The following is a 25,947-nucleotide window of genomic DNA, read 5'->3' on the forward strand; positions in this document are numbered from 1 at the left end:
GATGGATACAGCCCGCCCATCACAGTCAAAGCCCTCCCCACTGTTGAACACACTTACAAAGAGCGCTGTCGCAAGAAAGCAGCATCCATCGTCAAGGACCCCCACCATCCAAGCCATGCTATCTTCTCGCTGCTGCCATTGGGCAGGAGGTACAGGAGCCTCGCGTCCCACACCACCAGGTTCAGTGACCGTTAGTACCCTACAACCATCAGTCTCCTGGACCAGTGTGGATAACCTCACTCACCTCAACTCTGATCTGATTCCACAACCGGTGGACTCACTTCCAAGGACTCTACAACTCGTGTTCTCAGTATTACTGTATTTTTAAATTTGCACAATTGATCTTTTGCACTTGTTTGTCAGTCTTTATGTATAGTTTTTAATAAATTCTGTTCTTATTTTGCTGTAAATGTCTGTAAGAAAACAAATGAATCTCAAACTAGTATTTAGTAATATATGTACAGGTCGACCTTCACTAAGCCGACTACCTGTAATCCGGTTCCTTCGATAGTCCGGCACTGATTATGCTTAATGTGATCCTTCTGTAATTTGGCATTTTCGCTAATCCGGCACTCCTCAGGTCCCAGTGGTGCCGGATTAGTGAAGGTCAACCTGTACTTTGACTTTGACTCCCTTGTCATCGGCATTGGAGTGCAGGCTTGGATTTTTGCAGAGTGCAGCAGGACTTGAACTTCCAAATTCCCGGCCTCAAGGCATGGGTGCTACCCAGCTGGGTGGTACGGTGACGCAGCTGGTGGAACTGCGGCCTCGGGCACTGTCTGCACGGAGTTTGCATGCTCTCCCTGTGAACTTGTGGGTTTTAATCTTTAAAAGAATTGAGGGAAATTTTACACGGACTTGAGGACCAGCGTTACAGGGAAAGGTTAAGTAAGTTCAGACTTTACTCCCTGGAGCATAGGAGGTTGAGGGGAGATCTTGAAGAGGTATACAAAATTATGAAGGGTGTAGAGAAGGTAAGTGTAAGCAAGTTTTTTTTCCTCTCAAGTTTGTGAGACTAGAGCTAGAGGTCATAGGTTAAGGGTGAAAGGTGAACTTTTTAAGGGGAATCTGAGGCTGAACTTCTTCACTCAGGGTAGAAGGTCTGTGAAATGGAAGTGGTAGATGTGACACTGTGAGTGATGTTTGGATAGGTACATGGATGAGAGAGGACTGTGTGATTGGACTAGGCATAAAATGAGGCTGGCGTGGAGTCCTGACGAAGGGTCTCGGCCCGAAACGTCGACTGTACTTCTTCCTATAGATGCTGCCTGACCTGCTGCGTTCCACCAGCATTTTGTGGGTGTGTTGCTGGCGTAGATTAGGTCGTGTTCCTGCACTACGACTGCTGAAGCCTGGCCTACCCAGTCTAGGAGTGGGCTGAACTTGTTCATGACGGCTTGCTGGCAGGAAAGGGGTTTCTCTGTAAAACTTCCCTTTTGCACAAGCTCGTGTATGAGCGTATCCCAGTGGCAAGACAACTATGCATGAGCTGGGCCTGTAGCCAGCTGGTAGTGTGAATAAGTGACTGATGCAAACTGCATTTTGGAATGAGAACTGGCCCTTCAAACCTAAATTTATCTGAAAAATACCTTGTTTCTTCTATTCCTTTGCAAGTGTTCTCAGTATTATTTTTATTTATTTTCACAATATATCTTTTTCAATTTGGTTGTTTTTCAGTTTATTTATATTTTGCCCGTTACACCGCTGACGTTTGGGGCAGCAATGAAGGTCCTCCATCTCTGGTGGTGTTCAGGGCTTCCTTCATCGCGTCAGTAGATTCCTCTTGGTTTTCACTACTGTCAGTCATGCAACTCCCGGGTGGAGACTCAGGAATACCGTCACACTCAGATGTAGAAGGATTCTTCATTGCTATTTCCATTATAGGATCGTTTTACCACTCAGGGTTGTTAGCCCTGAGCTGAACCCTCTATCTTGGAGGGTCGGTTATTTGTGTATGGATTTCATAAATTCTATTGTATTTCTTTGTTTTCCTGTAAATGCCTGCATGGTGACATAGACGTACATTTATAAAGAAATTATTTTGAGCTTTAAACCGTAAGCCCTGCCCACAGACATGGCCTCAAAGAGGCAAGGAGAAAGTTTCACAAGACTCAACATGGTCCATCTATGGATATTGGATGCAAAGGAAAATGCTAGAGCAAGTTATTTTTAAATATTCATTAACAGAACACAGGAACTGATGCCAAGGCCAATGTTTAATTACTCAGACCCAACTGTTCATGAACTGAGTGCTTTGATGGACAGCGTGGGAGTCGAGCAAATTGGAGAGTCTGAGAGCCAGGCAGAGGGTGGCTGGGTGGAGATGAGTCTCTGCTGAAGGAGGTGTGAGGTGCTCCTTCCCTCCGCTAGCCTGCAGGTCACCCTTGGACGAGGTGTAGCACCTGCTGAGTTCTAACCACCCCCCCCCCCCACCCTCCCCTGCATCCCGAGCAGGGTCACATAAAGCCATGGGAGCAGGTGGTTGATGGTCACATATCACAAGTCCTGGTTATGCGACCACTGACACCTGGGCAGACCGTCTCTGAAGAGTATTGATAATGGCTGGCGTCACCTGTCTTGCAAAAGTCTTGAGAATATATATGTGTGTGTGTGTGTGTGTGTGTGTGTATGTGTATATATATATATATATATATATATATATGTGTGTGTGTGTGTGTATATATATATATGTGTGTATATATATATATATATATATATATGTGTGTGTGTATATATGTGTGTATATAATGTGTATATATGTGTATATGTGTGTGTATGTGTATATATATGTATATATTAGAAAAAATAATTTTGGGTGCCTAAGACTTGCACAGAACTCTAGTAATTTTATGTATTTCACTGTACTGCTTCCACAAACCAAGACATAGAGACAAGATGCTGGAAATCCATAGCAATTTATGCAATGTGTTGAGTGGAGCTCAGCAGATCAGGCAGCATCTACGGGTGAGAATAAACAGTTGATGTTTCTGGCCAAGACCCTTCTTCTGGACTGGAAAGGAAGGAAATGCAGAAGTTATTTTAAAGTGTCTGTTTTAGATCACAGGCAGTGATGATAAGGCCAGAGTTTAGTTACTCAATCCCAACTGCTCGTGAACGGAGTGGCTCGCTAGACAAACTTCTCCTAAATTTACTTTGACTCGGGACTTCCCTCCTCTTCGTTTGTCACCTCGGTGTTTTTGCCTCAGTGCCATTGCGTTGGGTCCCTTGACTCCTTCCGCAAAGGCGCCACGGTGGCGTAGTGGTTGGCGGGGCGTTATTACAGCCCGGGGGCGTCGGAGTTTGGTGTTCGATTCTGACACCATCTGTAAGGAGTCTGTCCGGCCACCCTGGGGAATGTCTGGGTTTTCTCCGGGTGCTCTGGTTTCCTCCCACAGTCTAAAGATGTTAGTAGATTAGTTGGTCGTTATAAATTGTCCTGTGATCAGGTTAAAATCTGAGGTTGCTGGGTGGTGTGGCTGGAAGGGGCGGAAGAGCCTGTTTCGTGCTCTGTAACCAACCCACTATCCAGCGTGCGCTGCCGTGTCCTCTTGATCGACTGTACATGAAGAAAATCACTGCAGATAATGGACGGCCTTCGTAGGAGGCCTTTTAATGGCTGCATCTTCCAAGCCTTCACTTTCAGTGTAACATTCAGGACGATTGTTGACCCTTCAAATTCTTCGTAGTTTCTAACTTGTTGAAGTAGTGAAATCATTTCATCTTCACTCCCGGCTGTCTCTAGCATCTCCAAGCCTGAATGCTTGAAACCGCAGTGAGCAAAGTGGTTCTGAATCGTCTTGCTGCTTATTTTCCACCAACTATCAGTGACAAAAATCACTGTTTTTTGAACAGAAACACACGCTGCTGAAGCTATTTAAAAACTGTTCGCTCTAAACACAGTGTAGAGTCTGCTGGCCACACAAGTCCACCTGACTGACGCTACTTAGAAACTATTTGGCAACAGTCTCCCCTCCAAATTAAGAGGCGTAGTGTCCCAAGTAAACAAAGGGATTCCTGGCTATTTTCCTGGATACTTTTTATTCTTTAGGAGTTGTCCTAAGTAAGAGGCTGGCCCAATTGGCTGGAATTGACTGCAGTGATATATATTTTTTTTTAATTTTTGGCTCCTCTTTTCCTAGCATTGGCCAAAGTGCGGAGAGCTCCCACTCGACTGTGTAAACGCAACACAAATCTAAACTGTTATGTCTTCTGAACTGAGCCAGAAGCATTTGAAAGGATGCTTGCTAGATCTCCCCAAGGTGGTTTGCAGGCAATAACTTCTTGTTGAACTTCCCCCATGGTGCTTTATAGGCAATGATGTACTGTCGAAATGTGGTAGATGTGGTAATGTAGGAAGAGCGATGAGCAGTTTGTACAAGAGGATCCTGAAACCTTTGATGACCAGATTTTCCTCATTGTGTTGTTCTATGTCTGTCTTGGATTGATCTTTGATTAGGTTAAAAAGTTGGCACACCATAGTGGGCTAAGGGTCCTGGACTGTGCTTACTGTTCTATAGTAGAACAATACGTTATTGCAGTTATCTTTCCAAGCTCCACCACCCTTCCAAGGGATCCTTGTATGGTGATAGACGTTATGTTATTGGATTTGTGCTGATAAAAGTCAGCCAGTTCTGTGTCTCTGTTGTCTTGCCATCGGGCAGGAAGTACAGGAGCCTCAGGTCCCACACCACCAGGTTCAGCAAAAGTTATTACCTCTCAAACATCAGGCTCCTGAACCAGTGTGGATATCCTCACTCGCCTCAACTCTGAATTGATTCGCCAACCTGAGAACTCACTTTCAAGGACTCTACAACTCAGGTTCTCCACACCTATTTTATTTAGGTTTATTTACACAATTTGTCATCATTTTCACTTTGGTTGTTTGTCAGTCTTTGTTTACCTATAGTTTTTAAGGTGTAAGAGCAGAATTCGGCCATTTGGCCCATCAAATTTGCCCCACCATTTCATTACAACTGATCCATTTTCCCCCTCAGCCCCAATCTCCTGCCTTCTCCCTTTTCTGCCCTGACTAATCAAGAACCTGTCAACCTCAGTCTTAAATATAATAAGACTATAAGATATAGGAGTATAATGAGGCCATTTGGTCCATCAAGTCTACACTACCAATAAAGATTTTGTAAACTCAATTGTATTTCTTTATTTTCCTGTAAATGCTTGCAAGAAGATGAATCTCGAGATAGTGTAAGTGAAGAACCAGCCATCGTATTGTGACATACCTGCACTTTGATTATAAACCACATGTCTCTGTGGTCCTGTTTTTTGCCACTGACTTGCAGGGGTCAGTTGACCTGTCAGCTCACCTTTGGGATGTGGGAGGGAACCGGATCATCATGGGAGAGTGTTGTGTGTTCACAGGGGCGATGTGAAAATTCCGCACCGGTCCGTCTTGCTGGAGAGGTGATACAGCAGTTTACCCAGCTGTGCCGCCGTAGTGTTTAAGGGCACCTCGCTGATGCCTGGGACCTGCACTTCCATCGTCCCCCAGAAGATGCCGGTGTAATTCTCCACTGCCATCGGAGACAGCCTCCTCACGTCAGCCGTCACTGTCTGGCTGGGTGCCGTACAAAAAACTACAGCGCACTGTCGGGTCAGCTGGAGAGGTCATTGTCAGCAGTCTGCCATCAGGGCAGGACTTGTGCAGGCAGGAAAAGGATAATTGTGGACACTCCCCACTCTACGAGCTGCATTTTCCAAAGCAAGAGTTTTGGAAAGTGCAATAGCGCTATAAGAACAAAAATTTCACGCCATCTGGAATTTCTTCCCCCGGGCAGTTAATCTGATCAACCATTCTAGTTGGCTCCCACACCCCCCCCCCCATCTATTACCTTAATCACTGCAACGTAAACACTTTTTTAAAAGCTGTTTACGTTGTAAATGCATGTTGGTATTGGTGTATATTTATTCCATATCCATACTTGAACCTGTAACTTTGTTTTTAATATAATTGTTTTTCTGGAATTGTTGATTTTTATTTTTTGTTGCGTGCCGTGCTAACGCACGGGTAGCATGGCGGTCAGCATGACGTTATTGTAGCTCAGGGCGTCGGAGTTCAATTCTGACGTCACCCGCAGGGAGTGTGTGCGTAATCCCCGTGGAATGCGTGGGTTTCCTCCGGGTGCTCCGGTTTCCTCCCACGGTCCAAAGACATGCTGGTTGGTGGCGGTAAATTGTCCCGCGATTAGGCGGGGGTGAAACTGGGGGATGCTGGGCGGTGTGGCCCAGAGGGACAGAAGGACCAGTTCCACACCGTATCCTGGTAAATAAACCCGCCACAGCAAATTCCTGTGTTTACGGTGAATGAAGTTGACCCTCGATCCTTTCGCCCTCCACCTTTACAGCGGCTCCCCCTTGTGTCGGCCAGTCCTGGTGTGCAAGTGACAATGGCACAATGGCACCCTACTTACAGGGCACTGCTTCCTCCCGATCCCGTGTGCGCACTCGTGTCCCCCCCCCCCAAGAGGATAATTCATTAGTTACCCTCTCTCACACAAGTGCGTCCTCCCGTTGGTTGATTCCGGCCTGACATGGCGGTTGCTGGGACACGAGCGTTCCTGCCCCCGCGCGTCTGAGATTCCGGGCCTGGAGGTGGGGAGTCGCTCGGCTGCATGGAGCAGTTGGATTATCAGCCTTGTAGGGGAAATGGCCAATTGATGAGAAGGCAAACCCATCACCTTGGCAGCTGTCCACAGCCAGGAAGTAAGTCGTCAGCAGGGCTGTAATTGGAAAATCTGAAGTAATGTTTAGGTTGACTTTGTGTTATTAATAGTAATTTTGTTAATGTTCATGCAGCGTTTTAAACTGCCTTTTAAGTCCCGATCCTTGGTCTTAATTTGGATTTCTGTGCGCATTGTGCAAGGATGGATTTTATCCGATAGCCTTAAGTTGGGTAAAAATGGGCAGGGGTGTGCGGGAAGGTCCCCCTTGGTTGATTGAGAATTCTGTGGTGATTTTTTTTTTAAAAAACCGGAACAGGATTCTGAGCCAGGGTTCTGCTCCTGCCTCTCGATGCGTGAGAGAGTCCAGAATCCAGCCCAGAAATCCGGGTCAGAGTTTGGGCTGCTGTATGCGGGCATTACATCAAAAATCCCAAAACAACGGGTCCAATTTTATACGGATATAATGTGCCGTGGTCCCTGGTACAGAAAGGATTCCTCAGTGCGTGCTGGCAAGATATTTGCCCCGCAGCCCATGGGGTTTATCTCCCGCAGCATCCTAATATTTTGTTTTGGGATCTTGCTGTGCACTACCGCCCCCTCTCTCGGGGGGGGGCAAAGAAGATGGGTATTCTTCTTTGACAGTAAACATTGGAATCTCGTGAGTGTGAAAAGTGCTGATGAGAACTCCATTTTTTTGGACGTGACATTACTGGTCCAGTCAATATCCCCTAATTGCCCCTGAGGAGAGGAGGTGATGGTGAGCAGCCTTCTTGAGCTGCTGTTGCGGGCATTCCCATAGTGCCACTGGGGAGAGAGTTAATCTATCTCGTTACCTTATTGTACCCACACTGTACCTTCTCTGCGGCTTTTGTGCTGCAATCTCTTATCAAGACCAAAAGACATAGGAGCAGAATTTGGCCATTTGGCCCATCCAGTCTGCTCTTGACATTTTCCCTCTCAGCCCCAGTCTCTGCACCCCCCCCCCATACCCCTTCATGCCCTGACCCATCAAGAATATATCAACCTCTTCCTTAAACATATGTAAAGACTAGGCCTCCACAGCCGCCTGTGACCGCCACTTTCTGGCTAAAGAAATTCCTCCTCATCTCTGTTCTGTAAGGATGCCCCTGTATTCTGAAGTTGTGTCCTCTTGTCTTAGACTCTCCCACTACAGGAACCATCCTCTCCCCACGTCCACTCTATTGAGGTCTTTCACCATTCTGATAGGTTTCCAAGAAGCCACCCCTCATTCTTCTGGACTCCAGTGAGCACAGGCCCAGAGCTATCAAACGTTCTTCATGTGACAAGGCTCTCATTCCTGGAATCGTTTTTGTGAGACACTTTTGTACACTCTCCAGAGCCAGCACATCCTTTAAGATAAGGGGCCCAAAACAGCTCTCAATGCTCCACGGTTTTTAAAAAAAATTTGCGCAGTTTCTCTTCTTTTGCACGTCGGTTGTTCGTCAGTGTTAGTGTCAGCTTTTACCGTATTTCTTTGTCCTACTGTGAATGCCTGGAAGAAAGTGAATCTCAAGGTAGTGCACAGTGACGTACCTGTACTTTGGTGATGAATTTACTTTGAACTTGAACTTTGAATATTCTAATTCTGAGGATTTAGACCCAGTGATGAAGGAAGAGGGATGTATTTCCAAGCTAGGATCGTGTACGACTTGAGGGGAAGCCAACAATTGGCCTTTGTCCTTGGCTGCAGCGGTCACAGTCTGAGAGATATTGTTGGAGGAATGTGGGGGGACAGCATAATTTTAAGGTGATTGGAGGAATGTCAGAGGTACGTTCGCCTCCCCCCCCCCCAGAGTGGCAGGCTTCTGGAACGCACTTTCAGGGGTGGTGACAGAAGGAGATTCATTAGGAGCCTTTAAGAGATTCTTGTGTGGGCGCATGCATGAAGGAAAATGGAGAGCTATGCAGGAGGGGAAGGGTTAATTGATCTTGGAGTAGGTTAAAGGGATAGCACAATATTGTGGGCTGGAGGGCCTGCACTTGCTGCATTGTTCCAGTGCATCTTGTCGATGGCATTTCTATTTCTCTTTTGCACTGTATTATTTTGTAACTTAAAACACTGCAGAAGTCTGAGGTGCACGTATACAGTGTCCAAGACTGTTGCACAGGACTGTAGTAATTTTATGTATTGCACTGCACTGCTGCAAAAATAAAATCATGACATATGATGGTAAAGCTGATTCTGATATGGGTCTCTATTGTGGATTGAGACTGGGAAGGGGGCAGGGAGAGGGGAATCATGGTTGGAAAAAGGGGAAGGGAGAGGGAAGCACCAGAGAGACATTCTGTAATGACCAATATTCCAATTGTTTGGAATCAAATGACCTTGCCTGGTGTCTCAGGGCTGTGTGTGTCTGCACCCATGCCAGCACCCCCCCTCCCTTGACCCTGGCACTCCTCTGCCACCTGTCCCACTCCCCTGTCACATCACTCCACCCTCACCATTCCCAGCATTCTATTCTCCTGCCAGATTTATGAACTCGCTCTCCACTCCATGTTGACAAATACAGTACTGTGCAAAAGTGTTGGGCACCCTCGAGATAGATATATCTATATAATATGTGCCTAAGATTTTTGCACAGTACTGTATCATAATTTTTGTCTTTGCACTGTGTTACTTTGTGGTAAATGTCAAGACAGGCTACTTTATTAGATACACCTGTACACCTCAATAATTCAAATATCTAATCAGCCAGTCATCTGGCAGCAACTCGATGCATAAAAGCATGCAGACATGGTCAAGAGGTTCAGTTGTTAAGACCAAACATCAGAATGGGAAAGAAATGTAATCTAAATTACTTTGACTGAAGTGATTGGTGCCAATCGGGGTGGTTTGAGTATCTCAGAGACTGCTGAGCGCTGGCATTTTCACACACAACAGTCTCCAGATCAGGGGTTCCCAGCCATTTTAATGCCATGGACCCTACACCATTAAGCAAGGGGTCCGTGGACCCCAGCTTGGGAACCCCCTGCTCTAGAGTTTGCAGGAAGAACAGAAAAAAATCCAGTGAGCTGCAGTTCTTGATAACGAGAGGGGCAGCAGAGATCACAGAGGGGGAGCAGTGAAAGAGGGTTTCACTGAACTCCTGTTGAAGGGAAGATTTAAATTTCTTCAGGGTAGGCACCCCTGGAAGAGACTTCAGTGTGGTAGTCGGATTTCAAAGAAGAAAAAATCTGCCACCCCCTCCCCTTTACTTCACCATTCCCATTCCCCCCTCTCACCTCATCTCCTTACCTGCCCATCGCCTCCCTCTGGTGCTCCTCCCCCTTTTCTTTCTTCCCATGGCCTTCTGTCCTCTATCAGATTCTCCCTTCTCCAGCCCTGTATCTCTTTCACCAATCGACTTCCCAGCTCTTCCCGTCACCTCTTCTCCCCAGGTTTCACCTATTCCCTTATGCTTCCTCTTCCCCTCCCCTTCCCCCACCTTCTTATTCTGACTCCTCATCTTTTTTTCCTCTCTCCAGTCCTGAAGAAGGGTCTCGGCCCGAAACCTCGTCTGTTTACTCTTTTTCCGTGGATGCTGCCTGGCCTGCTGAGTTCCTCCAGCATTTTGTGTGTGTGTGTGTGTGTGTGTGTGTGTGTGATTTCCAGCATCTGCAGATTTTCTCTTGTTTGCTCATGAGAGAGGGCAGAGGAGGTTGGTCAGATTGCTTCAAGCAGACGGGAGGGTGACAGCAACTCTAATGACCATGCATTACAACAGTGACGTGCGGAACAGCATCTCTGAACACACAGCACATCACACCTGAAGTGGTTGGGCTACAGCAGCAGAAGATCATGAACATACACTCTCAGTGCCCACTTTATTAGGCACAGGAGGTATCTAATAAAGTAACCACAAAGTGTACATCAGTGGTAATAAATTCTTTCTTTTTTTTTGTAATTTATTTTTTATTGAAGTTCATCAAACAAACATTTCCATAAGATGTATTTCAGATACTGTACATATATTTGTCACAAATCTCCACATAATATTTATCTGAGGTATACACTTATAGAAAGGAGAGGAAAGAAAGAACAATCAAAAGAAGAAAACTATGTACAAAGTAGGGAGTGATTTTTTTTTACAACATATTCATTGACTTGTGAGAATAAAATCAGGCCTATGACTATGAGGTCTTGTGTAGTTAAACCATTTTTCCCAGTATGAATAAAATTGTTCCAACTTATGATTAACAGATGCTGTTATCCTCTCCATTTTGTAAATGTCCATTGTAATTTCCATCCATACATTTAAAGTAGGGCTCTCCTGTGATAACCATTTTCTGGTGAGGGTTTTTTATAAATTCTCTTTCTGATCCTTGACATAGTCCACTATTTCCTAAACTTTATTAGAGCTGCCATTTTTTTTGTCATTGGATATTGTGGCCAGCACTGCACATCCCTTGGTGTGGAGAAAGAGTCTCAGCCCGAAACGTTGGCTACTCCCTCCGTGGATGCTGCCCGACCTGCTGAGTCCCTCCAGCATTTTGTGTGTGTTCCTGCTCGTCCCTTGTCGTGCCAGTCCCTCTCTCCTTCCGGCATGGGTGATAATTTGGGTCGTTTCAGAGGTCCATTAGGAGCCAGCTCCATTTTGGAGTCTGAGGTCGCCCTGAGGTCAGACCAGGTAAGGATGGTAGATTTTCCTGCCACTGAAGCAGATGAGTTTTTGCAATGGTTTAACGCTTACTGCTGCAGAGGTAGGTATTTCAGTGATTGACTATGTCAAAAGCTGGGAAACGCGGGTGAGGTGGGATTAGAATCCTCGGGGCGGGGGGTGTGGGGGCAAGCAGTCAGGGAAAGATGTGGGACTTTATTGTTGACACACGAGATTCTGCAGATGCTGGAAATCCAGAGCGATGTGTGCAGAGCAAATGCTGCAGGAGTTCGGCAGCTCAGGCAGCACCTACCGAGAGGAGTAAACAGTCGAGGTTTCGGGCCGAGACCCTTCACCAGGACTGGAATGGAAGGGGAAGACGCCAGCATAGCAAGGTTGGGGTGGGGGGAGTACAAGCTGGCATCTGATTTGGGGGGAGGGTGAAGTGAGGAGCTCGGGAGGTGATAGGTGGAAGAGGTGAAGGGCTGAAGAAGAAGGAATGTGATAGGAAAGGCTTGTATACTGCGGGAGATAGGGAAGGGAGTGTGTAGTCCTCCCCTTCTCACCACCCCCCCCCCCCACCTTCTTATCCTGGTTTCGGTCCCCTTTCCTTTCCAGTTCTGATGAAGGGTCTCGGCTCCAAATATCGACTGTTTATTCCCTTCCGTAGATGTTGTCTGACCTAAGTTCCTCCAGCACTTTTGGGTGGTGTTGTTTCTGTATTAATAGTTAGTATAATTACTCACTGTTTAATGGTGGACCTGTTCCTGTTTCAGTCTTACTTTGTATCTGACTATGACCCCACGATTGAGGACTCTTACACGAAGCAGTGTGTCATCGATGATCGGGCTGCGCGACTAGACAGTAAGTACCACCAATATCCACATTGTGAGTTGATTCTAGCATCTCAGTATCTTTAGTGATGCAGCTTGGCCCTTCAAGCCATGCCTCCCAACAACCCTGATTAACCCTAACCTAACCATGAGACAGCTTACAATGGTAGCGTGATGGCCAGCCCAACGCTTTACCGTGGTGGTGACCCAGGTTCAATTCCTGTGCGTTCTCCCTGTGACCATGTGGGTTTCCTCCAAGTGCTCGGGTTTCCTCCCACAGTCCAAAGACCCACTTGGTGGGTAGGTTAATTGGTTATTGTAAATTGTCCTGTGATTAGGCCAGGGTTAAATGGGGCGATAGCTGAGTGGCAAGGCCCAGAAGGCCTTCATCGATAAATAAATCTATTAACAATTAAAATGGCACGTTTGCATAGCAGTTAGCGTAACACTGTTACACGCCAACAACCCAGATTCAGTTCTGTGACTGTCTGGAAAGAGTGTGTGCGTTCTCCCTGTGACTATGTGGGTTTCCTCTGGGTGCTCTGGTTTCTCCCAAATCCTAAAGGTGTACGGGTGAGAAGATTGGTTGGTCACGTGGGCGAAATTGGGCTCGTTGGGCTGGAAGGACCTGTTACTGTGCTGTATCTCTACGTAAATAACATTTAGATGGATTTCGGACAGGAGAGGAGTAGGGGGATGCAGACTTGACATAGGCACATGAGATTGGCATCGTTGGATAGCATGGTTGGCATTGATAGTGACCATTTCATTTCGCTGTACATTTGGAATATGACATCAGAATCTGGTGCAATATCACCGGCACATGTCATGAAATTTGTTGTTTTGCGGCAGCAGTACATTGCAATACAGTCGGCCCTCCGTATCCGCGGACTCAAATCCAACCGCGGATCGAAAGTACTGTACAAGTATCCCCCGCAGTCCGAAAGTAGAGCGTTCCAATGAAACCTTTCGTAAGCCGAGCCCAAAAAAAACCTACCAAATCATACCAAATGACACACAAAACCTAAAATAACACTAACATATAGTAAAAGCAGGAATGATATGCTATCAGCAGAACCAATAGTAACATCGACAGCTTTCAAGGTTCTTTCTCTCTGCGTGGAAATGGTATGAATGGTGGACGCAGGCAAGTTCAACGCACGCACAATGTCTTTATCTTGTTCACCACGATCGAAACGCTTAATTATGTCCAGTTTTACGCTAAGCGTAACACCCTTACGAGCTCTCTTAGGCTTTTCTGATACCTTAGGACACATCTTGCTAACAGATGCAGAAAATAAATCGAGATAAGGCACTCTCGCTGCTTGGGGTGCGCTCTGCCTCTGCAACGGCTCGCTGCAAAACAAACGCTGGACGCTATTTTCGCTTTTCGTAATACCCTTACCAGCTCTCTTCGGCTTTTATATAAGGGACGAGCATCCGCGGATTTTGGTATCTGCGGGGGGGGCGGGGGGAGGGGGTCCCGGAACTAATCCCCCGCGGATACCGACGGCCGACTGTACATTATAATCTAAAAAGACACAAAATTACAATACGTATATACAGTACTATGCAAAAGCCTTGGGCACATATTTATAGCTAGGGTGCCTAAAACTTTTGCACAGGACTGTAGTAATTTTATGCATTGCACTGTACTGCTGCCACAAAAAAATCCACAAATGTCATGACATGTGAGTGATGATAAACCAGATTCTGATATGGGTCTGTATTGTGGACTGAGAGTGGGAAGGAGGCAGGGAGAGAGGAATCATGATTTGGAAAAGGGAGAGGGAAGTACCAGAGAGGCGTTCTGTACTGATCAATAAACCGATTTATTGCCTGGTGTCTCAGGGCTGGACTTGTGCCATACCCTGCCCCCCCCCACCCCGAGTCTGGCACTCCTCTGCCACTCGTCCCGCACCTCTCCCGCGGTACTCCACCCTTGCCATTCCTGACATCCCTTGCTCCTGCTGGATTTACACACTTGCTGTCCGCTCCACGTTGATAAATGTATTTCTGTTCAAAAGTAGCCTATCCACTTCAAGGTTTGACGTGTTGTGCATTCAGAGATGCTCTTCCGCACGCCACTGTTGTAACGTGTGGTTATTTGAGTTGCTGTCACCCCTCCTGTCAGCTTGAACCAGCCTGGCCATTCTCCTCTGAAAATGAGGCATTTTTGCCCACAGAACTGCCCCTCACTGGATTTTGTTTTGTTTCTCACACCATTCTCTGTAAACTCTTAGAGACTGTTGTGTTTGAAAATCCCAGGAGATCAGCAGTTTCTGAGATACTCAAACCACCCCATCTGGCACCAACAATCACTCCATGGTTAGAGTCACTCGGATCACTTTTCTTCCCCATTCTGATGTTTGGTCTGAATGACAACTGAACCTCTTGACCATGTCTGCATGCTTTAATGCATTGATTTGCTGCCATATGATTAGCTGATTGCAAGGACCATTGTTGGTTGGGATTGGCCATGGATACTGCATCCTCGGTGTCTGTGCGATCGGCAGGACGGTATGCAGGCCAAGGCAGTACAATAAAGACAGCAAGCTGTTGCCCATGCAGTAGGCTCCCCCTCTCTGCACGGCTGATGAGTCCAAAAGAATAGCAGAGACTGATAGAGTTCGTCACCAGTAGAGTTGCGGGAATTGCCCGTCAGCGTTGAACTCAAAGTAAGATTGCCTTAGGGACTCCAGCTCCTGATTTTTCCCTCAGGGTTTACTCCTGAATCCTTCCCCATGAGTGGGTAGATAGATGCTTTATTGATCCCAAAGGAAATTAAAGTCACAGTAGCATTACAAGTGCACAGATATACAAATAATAGAAGGGAAGCAAGAAAGAATTGAAAAAATATATATGGCGGAGGTTTGAGATCAGAGTTTTCCTTCTCAATGAGCAGCCAGCCATGTCTGACAGGCCCCATCTGCCCGAAGTGACTGGTTTTCAGGTGCCAGCAACCCATCTTTGCCCCTTCTCCAGTCAGTAGAAACGGCTCTACAGGGCTTAGGAGCCAAAGCCACACGTGAAGGCCAGGAGCTGGACTTGGCTGTCAGAGGCTATTTGAGGCGCATTCCACTGGGAACATTTAATAGGTAGTGGGAGCCTATCCCCATTAGTCATAGTCATACCTTATTGATCCCCGGGGGAAATTGGTTTTCTTTACAGTTGCACTGTAAATAATTAAATAGTAATAATAGTTAAATAGCAATATGTAAATTATGCCAGGAAATAAGTCCAGGACCAGCATATTGGCTCAGGGTGTCTGACCCTCCAAGGGAGGAGTTGTAAATACCACCCCCGGCTATAACAGCCTGGACTGGCTGATTGAATATTACATTAATGTGCATGTGTACCTGATAGAGTAGCCACTGAGTGTTGTGTTCCAGTTACGGAAAGAGTAGTGCAGGTATGAAATAAGGAGCAAGGATGATGGAAAGTTAGTTTGAGGTCATCGGAAAAGCGGTTCATTGAAATTTCTTATAACAGCGGGGTAGAAGGTGGCCTCTAGTCTGGTGTGTGTGTGTGTGTGTGTTTTTAAGGCTTATAGCTTCCTCCCGATGGAATGGGGTTTGAAAAGAGAATATCTGGGTGGGTGGGGTCTTTCATCCTGTCTGAGGGCGGCACGGTAGCAGTTAATGCAATCGCTTTATCTGGGTTCAATCACCGATCTGGGTTCGATTCCCGCTGCTGCCTGTCACGAATTTGTATGTTCTCCCCACGGCCACTTGGGTTTCCTCCCATGTTCCGAAGGCGCAAGGGTTAGGGTCGGTAAGTTGTGGGCGTGCAATGTGGGCACCAGAGGCACGGCGGCACGTGTGGGCCGCTCTCAGCGCTGTCCTCGCCGATTTGAATTTTACGCAAATGACGCATTTCACTGTATATTGTGATATACATGTGACAGGTAAACCTAATTCTCTATCTTTATCTCTGTTCATTGACTGGTTTCCCGAGGCATCTGGAAGTGTAGACAGAGGCTGGTTTTCATGATGGATTGAGCTTTGTCGACAACTTTCTGCAATTTCAGGCAGAACAAGTACATGACCAGCTGCAATGCATCCGGACAGCATGTTTTCTAAAACGTTCAGAATAAAGTTTATTATCGGATTATATTCATGTCGTCTTCTGCCTGATGGAAGCAGTGGGGAGAGAGCATGGTCTGGTGGTGAGGATCTTTCCTACGATAGCATTTCTTGTGGATGTGATCTTTAAACATTGAGTCATTGAGGATGTGCCAAATTTCTTTAGCCTACTGAGGGAGTAAAGGCATTGGTCTGGTCCAAGAATATTCTGGCCGCATCGTCTACATGGTTGGACCAGAGCAAGGTGATTTCACTCTTCGGAGCTTGAAGCTCTGAGCAGTGTTCACCACAGCAACGTTGACGCATCCAAGGGTGTGTGATCTGACCCCACTTCCTAAAGTCGTGACGTTGGGGGAAAGAGGGTTGCAACAACAACACGTCACGAGGTGTTCTCACCTCCTTCCTGCCCTCCGTCTCGTCTCTACTTGCGGCCCAGCCCCCTGCAGTGGTGTCGCCTGCAAACCTGTAGACGAAGATGGAGTAGAATCTGGCCGCACGGTCGTGAGTACACATTGAGGAGCTGAGGACAGTGTCTTGTGGGGCACTAGCGTTGAAGATGATCGTGTCAGAGGTGCTGCTGATTTCCATATTGAGTTAGTCTATCGGAGAGGGAATGCAATTGGTCCATCGAGTCTGCTCTGCCATTTGATCACGGCTGATCACACCATTCTCCCGCCTTCTCACTGTGACCTTTGATGTCCTTACTAATCAAAAACCCTCTTTAAAAAGTAAAGGCATCTGGTAGTCTTGCGAGACAGTGGATCTGCGCCTGGAAAGTCTTCACTCTCCAGGGCACAGGCCTGGGCAAGGTTGTATGGAAGACCAGCAGTTGCCCATGCTGTAAGTCTCCCCTCTCCATGACACCAATGCTATCCAAGGGAAGGGCATTAGGACCCATACAGTGTCGTTGCAGAGCAATGTGTGGTTAAGTGCCTTGCTCAAGGACAAAACACGTTCCCTCGGCTGGGACTCGAACTCACGAACTCACGACCTTCAGGTTGCTAGTCCAATGCCTTAACCACTTGGCCACGTGCCCACACTCTACCTCCAGTTTAAATATACCCAATGACTTGGTCTCCACGGTCATCTGTGGCAATGAATTCCACAGATTCACCACCCTCTGGCTAAAGAATTCCTCTCATCTCTACTCTGAGGGGACGTCCTTCTTTTCTGAAGCTGTGCCCTCTCTGGATTTAGACTCTGCCGTTAATGGAAACATCCTCTCCACAGCTACTGTATTTAGGCCGTTCGAAATTTGTTAGATTATTGTGGCTTGTTGGTCAGGAAGTCAAGGATCCCGTTGCTGACTGTTAATCCTGTGTCTCACTTTGAAGCGAAGAAGGATGAGAGGTGGCTCGATAGAGATGCTCAAGGTGATGAGGAGCATAGACAGAGTGGGCAGCCAGAGACTCGTTTGGCTAACGTGAGGGAGCCATAATTTTAAGGCGATGGGAGGAAAGTCAAGAGGGGATGCCAGAGGTAAGTTTTGACGGAGAGTGGTGGGTGTATGGAATGCCCTGTTTTTTTTTTGGGGGGGGTAGTTGTGATTGAGGCAGATACCATAGAACACTACAGCACAGAAAACAGGCCATTCGGCCCTTCTAGTCTGTGCCGAAACTTTATTCCGCTAGTCCCATTGACTCGCACCCAGTCCATAACCCTCCAGACTTCTCCCATCTGTGTATTTATCCAATTTATTCTTAAAGCTTAAGAGTGAGCCGGCATATAGAAGGCTATGTGGCAGGGAAGTGTTAGACCGATCTTGGAGTAAGTTTGGGAAGTTGACACAATGTTGTGGGCTGAACCGCACTTATGTTCCGTGTCACAGGGAGAACCGTGCAGACTCCACTCAGATGGCACCAGAGGTTCAGGTTGAACTTGGGTCTCTAGAACTGTGAGGCTTCATTTCCCCTGATACTGTTCAACTCTTGCAAACTTTTGTCAGTTCTGCACAAGCTGTCTTTTGCTTGTATAAATAGGTTGGGTAGTACATAATCCAGTTTCTCGGTCTCTCCTTGCGTAAGCGCGTTGCCTGGCCGAGCGGCTTGCCTCCCTATTGTGGTATCGACGCAGTCCGCCAGGTCGTGAGGCACTTGACTCTTGACTCGAGTGGTGCAATTTGACTCAGTCACACCAGAATGAATCAGATTCAGATTTATCAGCAATGACACACTCTGTCATGAGGTTCGTAGTTTTCCAGTAGCAGTACAGTGCAATAGATTAAAAAAAACTATGTTATAAAAAGAAATTAAAATAAGCAGTTAGCAAAGTCAGTATAGAGTCTTCTAAGAAGTTCAAGATTGTTTAATGTCATTTCCATTACACAAGTGTAAAGGAGACGAAATAATTGTTGTACTGTATCTAATGCAGCATTAAAAAACATAAGATAAAGAACACAATAATTAAAGAGGCACGGAGGAAGACACAGACACTACGTAAGATAGTTGAATACATTGATTGTATGTCCATAAAGTGGGCACGTGATCAATGGTTAAGGCATTGGACTAGCGACCTGAAGGTCGTGAGTTTGAGCCCCAGCCGAGGCAGCGTATTGTGTCCTTGAGCAAGGCACTTAATCACACAGTGCTCTGCGATGACACTGGTGCCAAGCTGTATGGGTCCTAATGCCCTTCCCTTGGACAACATCAGTGTCGCGGAGAGGGGAGACTTGCAGCATGGGCAACTGCTGGTCGTCCATACAACCTTGCCCAGGCCTGCGCCCTGGAGAGTGAAGACCTTCCAGGCGCAGATCCATGGTCTCGCGAGACTAACGGATGCCTTTACTATGTCCATAAAGTGAAGCTAGGCACAGGAGTGTCTGTATATAAGGTGACTGATAGGAAATGATAAAGTTGTGGTGGAGTTGGTGGGTGGAGGTGTCGATCAGCCTTGCTGCTTGGGGAAGGGAACTGTTTTTGAGTCTGGTTGCTATGGTGTGGATGCTACGTGGCCTCCTCTCTGATGGGAGTGGGACAAGCAGTCCATGAGAAGGAGGTCAGAAGAGGATTTGTGGTGGGAATTCCTGAGGACAGGGCAACGCTCTAGCAGTTAGCATCGCGGCTTAAAGTGCGAGCGGTAAGATCGCGGCCCGATTCCCGCTGCTGCCTGCGAAGAGTTTGTATGTTCTCTCTTTGCCCATGTGGGCTTCCTCCCAGTGCTCTGGTTTCCTCCCACATTCTGTGTACGATTAGGGTCGGTGAGTCGTGGCCGCGCTACGTTGCGTGCCAACACTTGCGGGCTGCCCAGCACAATCCTTGCTGATTTGGTTGGATTTCCCCATGTTTCAATGTGCACGTGACATATAAAGCTAATCTTTAACATAGAGTGCTGCTATTTGAAGGATCAAAGTGGGATGACAGTGGGTGATGCGTGGTGTGTTAGTTTTGAGGGATCTCAGTAGGTACAAGATCTCCCTGGGTTCTGGAGACCCTGCATGAACAAACAAGAGTTTGACTGACCAGAAGGATGGATGGAGATGGATTCACCAGTTACTGATCTGAGGACGTCTTCTGGAGATGGGTCATTTCCATCTCTATCCCGCAAGCCTTTTGGGTTACGGGAATGGAACCCTGCGGACTTGCTGGCCGGAGGCTGTAGTGAGAGAGGTGAAGCTATGGGGCAACTTGAACCCTTTCAGACCAATACATAGAACTGAGATAGTCACGAAGGTGCGGTGTACCAAGGAAACGAAACCTTTACTGGTGCTCTTTGACACTCAGCTAATCTGCAAATGTGGTCCAAATGATATAAAATGGTAATCTTGCCTAACTTTCTCTGAGGGTAGGTAGTCCACTAATTTTTAAGGGAGCTCTTTCCCTTGCAGTTCAAGATACAGAGACAGACAGACAGACACACACACACACACCATAAGGAGTGTAGCAGTCAGCGTGACGTTATTACAGCTTGGGGTGTGGAAGTTCATTGTTTAATCCTCGTGCCCTCCGTAAGGAATTTGTACATCCTCCCTGTGGAATGTGTGGGGTTTCTTTGGTTACTCTCGTTTCCTCTCTCAGACCTACTGGTTAGGTTAATTGATCATTGTAAAATTGTCCCGTGGTTAGGTTAGGGTGAAGCTGAGGGTTGCTGGGCAACTTGGGCCGGTCGGTGGTGTAGTGACATCAGCACCAGACTTTGAGGCGAATGGTCCCGGGTTCAAATCTGGGCGGCTCCTTGCACGCTTTCTGCCCGTGCTGGGTTGAGCATTGAGCTGGTAGCTCGACATTTTTTTAAAAAAAAACCAGACAACTACTAAGAAAACAGCAAAAAATGCCGCCCGATGTGGCGCAAGGTGCGGAAAAGCACAATAATGGGCGATGTAGTTCAAAGGGCAGGAGAAGCTTGCTCCAAGCTGCCTCTCTAAAATAAATTTCAGGGCACACTTGGTTAATTGCTATTTCTGATGCTGCGTCGAGCAATGCTGGGGGAGACGATGCGAGTGTGTGGGTGTGTACGTGTGCACGGTATTTGTATTCAGATGGGGTGCGTCCAACTGTAAATCAGGCACTAATTTATAAAAGAGAGAAGAGCTCTGAAGTTGTGTGAGAGCCTGCCTGCGAATGAAACACAGGCAGCCTGCCGTTCTGATTTCGTGTTCTAACATGGAACGTGCTGCCTGTGTGGGTGAGCTGTGGTGAATGACCTCATGGCTCAGGCTCCTGAATATTCCTGAGCCGTGGAGACCAGGCCCCGGGTTGGAGTTGTCAGTTACCGGAGAGGGCGAGAGCGCTTTGGGGAATCATTGTGATTTTTAGTAGAGAGAATTTTTAGCAGACTGGGTTTGGTGGGGATTCGAAACCTCTCCCTTCTGGATTTAGTGTTGGGCACTCTTAATTTAAAAAGTTGGGGAGACTGGAGTGGAGGAGGGAGGGGTGTGTGTGTGGTGGAATTGGGTGTCTGTAGTTCTGTCCAAGCGTGTAATTGAGGGGAATATTGATGTGCATTTTGTTCTGTGTGTCCGTATGTGAGTCTGTGTACAAAGGGCGGTGTATGTGCATGTGTCTGCGTTTACGAGGGGGTGCGTGCATGTGTAGGGGTGGGTGTGCGTCTGCGTGTGTAATAGGAGTAGATGTGCGTGTGTGTGTGTAGGGGTGCGTGCGTGTGTGTATATGGGGGTGTGTGTGTGTGTGGGTGTGCGTGTGTAATAGGAGTAGGTGTGCGTGTGTGTGTAGGGGTGCGTGCGTGTGTGTATGGGGGTGTGTGTGTGGGTGTGCGTGTGTAATAGGAGTAGGTGTGCGTGTGTGTGTAGGGGTGCGTGTGTGTATATGGGGGTGGGTGTGTGTGTGTGTGTGTGTGTGTGTGTGTGTGTGGCAGTGAGCTCGGTCTGATTTCCAAGCCCCTCTGAGTGAGTAATAGTCTTATTACTCATCAAGAAAGATTCTGTTTTTCCGGCTCCCTCCTTGCGCTGTGCATATCTTCACCATGAAGGAATTTTAATTCTGTCAGCGTGGGGTAACTTCCTTGGCTGTAACCATGGAGACCACGTCTGAAACTTGTCTGTGCTAGCAAAAGTTACTGTAATGTGCTGCAGACCGGATTTTTTTCCCCTCTGTCTATCACAAAAGCACAGAATGGTTTCTCCTCGCCGTTCTGTGGGGCGTTTGCGTTCCCTCGCGATGCCCCCCGGCTCTTTGCGGTCAATGACGTTGCGTTTGAGCTGTTAGCCGACGGCCAAGAGGCAGTTTTAGCCCGTTACCGTCCCTCAGGCGATAGCAGTGGCTGTCAGTGCACTAAACAGCAGCGTTGAGGGAGGGCCGTTGCTGGTGGGTGCGTCACGGGCTTGTGCACTCCCCACGCGGGTCTCCTCCCACATCTCAACGGCGCGAGGATTGTCGGGGGGGGGGGGGGTTAACCCTCTGGCGCTGCTGGGAATCTGGGAAGGATGTGGGAGCGCAGCAGTTAGTGTAACGTTTTGTACTGTTAGTGATCGGAAGACGAGTTCCCACCAATGTCTGTAATACACAGGCACTTATTTATAGCTGGGGAGCCCAAGACTTTTGCCCAGTACAGTAGTGATTTTATGTATCGCACTGTACTGCTGCCGCAAAAAAAAACAAATTTCATGACATATGTGAGTGATGATAACCTGATTCTGATATGGGTCTCTGTTGTGGACTGAGAGTGGGAAGGGGGCAGGGAGAGAGAAATCAGAGTCGTACAGAGGTACGGCACAGAAATAGACCATTTGGCCTATCTAGTCCATGCCGAATCATTTAAGCTGCCTACTCCCATCGACCTGCACTGGGACCACAGCCCCCCATAGCCGTACCATCCATGTACCAAACCAAAGTTCTCTTGCGTGTTGAAATCGAGCTCACACGCACCACCTGCACTGGCAGCTCGTTCCACACTCTCACCACCCTCTGAGTGAAGAAGTTTCTCCTCGTGTTTCCCCCTTATACTTTTCACCTTTCACCCTTGACCCATGACCTCTAGTTGTAGTCCCACCCAACCTCAGTGGAAAAAAGCCTGCTTGTATTTACCCTATCTATACCCCTCAATTTTTTTATACCTCTATCAGATCTCCCTCTCAACTTTCTACATTCTGAGGAATACAGTCCTAACCTATTCAATCCTTCCTTATAACTCAGGTCCTCCAGACCCCGGCAACATCCTTGTAAATTTTCTCTGTACTCTTTCAAGCTTGTTTACATCTCTCCCGTAGGTAGATGACCAAATCTGCACACAATACTCCAAATTGGGCCTCACCAATGTCTCATACAGCTTCTAAATAACATCCCAACCCCTTTACTCAATACCTTGATTAATGAAGGCCAACGTGCCAAAAGCTTTTTTTACAATCCTATTTACCTGTGATGCCACTTGCAATGAATAATGGATCTGTATTCACAGATCCCTTTGTTCTACCACACTCCTCAGTGCCCTGCCGTTCACTGTGTGAGACCTATCCTGTTTGGTCATACCAAAGTGTAACACCTCGCACTTGTCTGCATTAAATTCCATCTGCCATTTTTTAGCCCATTTTTCCAGCTGATGCGGATCCCTCTGCAAGCCATGATGGCCTTCCTCGCTGTCCACTACACCCCCAATCTTGGCGTCATCCGCTAATTTGCCTACCCAGTTAACCACGTTATCATCCAGATCATTGATATAGATGACAAGTAACAAAGGACCCAGCACCGATCCCTGTGGCCCATCACTAGTCACAGGCCTCCAGTCAACGAGGCAACCTCTACGCCAACTCTCTGGCTTCTCCCACAAAGCTGATGCCTAATCCAATTTACTACCTCATCTTGAATGCCGAGTGACTAGATCTTTTTGACCAACCTCCATGTGGGACATTGTCAAATACCTTGCTAAAAGTCCATGTGGACAACATCCACTGCCTTGCCTTCATCCACTTTCCTGATAACTTCCTCGAAAAACTGTATAAGATTGGTTAGACGTGACCTATCATGCACGAAGCCATGCTGACAAATCTCAATCAGTGCATGTCTATCCAAATACTTGTATATCCGGTCCCTTAGATCAGTGGTTCCCAAACACCGGGCCGCAAATCATGTGTTACCAGGCCGTGAGGAAGCGATATGAAATGATATGAGTCAGCTGCACCTTTCCTCATTCCCTGTCACGCACTGTTGAACTTGACCCCCCCACCCCCCCGGTCGGCCAGTCTGCAAGAATATTGTCCATATTAAACTGGTCCGCGGTGCAAAAAAGGTTAGGAACCCCTGCCTTAGAATACCTTTCAATAACTTTACCACAACCTGCGTTAGACTCACTGGCCTTAAAATTTTCTGGTTTATGTTTAGAGCCTTTTTTGAACATTGGAACAATATGGCCAACCTCCAATCCTCTGGTACCCCTCTCCATCGCTAAGGAGGATTTAAATATCTCTGCTAGGGCCCCGGCAATTACTGCACTTGCCTCCTGTAGGGTCCGAGGGAACACCTTGTCAGGCCCTGGGGATGTATCCACACTGATTTGCCTCAGGACAACATATACCTCCTTCTCTGTAACCTGTACAGGGTCCATGAAGTTGATGCCTCTTTGCCTCGCTTCTATCGACTCTGTGTCTGTCTACTGAGTAAACGCAGATGCAAAAGATTTATTTGAGATCTCCCCCATCTGGGTTGGCTCCTCACATGGATTACCAATCTGGACTTCCAGAGGACCAATTTTGGCCCCTGCCATTCTTTTGCCCTGAAAAATCCTTCACGATTCTCCTTCGCGTCTGCTAGAGCAACTTCTTTTGGCCCTCTTGAATTGAATCATGGTTGGGAAAAGGGTAAGGGCGAGGGAAGCACCAGAGAGACATTCTGTAATGACCAATATTCCAATTGTTTGGAATCAAATGACCTTGCCTGGTGTCTCAGGGCTGGGTGTGTCTACACTTGTGCCATCCCCCCCCCCCCCCCGGACACTCCCTCTCTGCCACCTGTCCCACATCCCCTCCCCACTCCTCCGCGGCTCTCCAGTCTTGCCATTCCCAAATTCTTTACTCCCTCTGGACTTACAAACTCGCTGTCTGCTCCATGCTGACAAATACAGTACTGTGCAAAAGTCTTGGGCACCCTTGCTATATATAAAGACCTTTGCACAGCGCGGTACGTTTGTATGATTTCTATCTCTCTCTCTGCGTGCGATTCCTCCCACATTCCAACGTACTGCTGAGGGTTAGTTATTTGTGGGCATGCTGTGTTGGTGCCTTGCAGGCTGCCCCCAGCACACTTCCAGATTGTGTTGGTCGTTGATGCATTCCACTGTATGCTCAGATGCACATGTCAAATAAAGCTAATCTTTATGATAAAATGGGTTGGATAGCATTAGTATATAAATGGGTGTGTGACTGACATGAGCTCAGTCGTCTGAAGGACCTATTCCTGTGCACTATTTCCTCCTAACTATCTACAACTACAGAATCAGAGTTGGCTGAATAGCAGAGTTCGTCCCTCAGCACGTACTCCTGCGGCCTAGAATGTGGCTGTCAGCAGGCTCCTCTGTTACCTGAGTACAGATGCCCACCTGCCTAATTAATGTCCGAATGCTGAATGCAGTGCCTACCTGGATGTGTCAGTGATGGACCTCTGTGTGGTTGAGCCTCCTGTGACACAGCACAGGTTGTAGTTGGGTTGGTGGGCAGTGTTGCTTTCCCCCAGTACTTGGGTCCTGCTGAAGGGTCTCGGCCCGAAATGTCGACTGTACCTTTTTTTTCCTCTCCATAGGTGCTGCCTGGCCTGCTGAGTTCCTCCAGCGTTTTGTCTGTGTTGCTTGGGTGTTGGGCTGTGTTTTGTGTGTATTGCTTGGGTGTTGGGCTGTGTTTTGTGTGTATTGCTTGGGTGCTGGGCTGTGTTTTGTGTGTATTGCTTGGGTGCTGGGCTGTGTTTTGTGTGTATTGCTTGGGTGCTGGGCTGTGCTTTGTGTGTATTGCTTGGGTGTTGGGCTGTGTTTTGTGTGTATTGCTTGGGTGCTGGGCTGTGTTTTGCTTTCTCAGTCAAGAATGCAATCAGCTGAAGCGCCCAAGGATTTGGTGGCTGTTGGGTTGTGGTACAGAATCATTATTTTTCTTGTAGTTTAACTTCCTCGTGCTTGTTTGTATTTCTATACAATCACCTGGATCTGTGTGGTTTTTTGTTGAGTTTTCAGTGGTTACAGTTGTCTCTATTTCTCTGGAAAGTTTTTTTGGTTTCTGTGGTGAGTGTTGCATTACACAAATCTGGATATTTGATTGGTTGACTGTTATCTGTTGGAATTTCAATGGAATTTTATGTTATCAGTAGTCTTGCGTAAGAAGACC

At 47.3% G+C, this 25,947-nt stretch overlaps 1 protein-coding gene across 1 annotated transcript in view; it reads left to right on the forward strand.

Moving 5' to 3' along the window:
* The window catches only part of LOC140204787 (ras-related protein R-Ras2-like), a 63,546-nt gene that overhangs the window by 27,332 nt on the left and 10,267 nt on the right, over positions 1 to 25,947 (forward strand). Inside the window, exon 2 of the mRNA XM_072271587.1 lies at positions 12,052 to 12,139. Within this exon, the coding sequence (XP_072127688.1) occupies positions 12,052 to 12,139 (88 nt within the window). The remainder of the gene's footprint in view (positions 1 to 12,051; positions 12,140 to 25,947) is intronic.

This window comes from Mobula birostris, chromosome 11, assembly GCF_030028105.1.
Source record: "Mobula birostris isolate sMobBir1 chromosome 11, sMobBir1.hap1, whole genome shotgun sequence".
Classification (NCBI taxonomy): Eukaryota; Metazoa; Chordata; class Chondrichthyes; order Myliobatiformes; family Myliobatidae; genus Mobula; species Mobula birostris.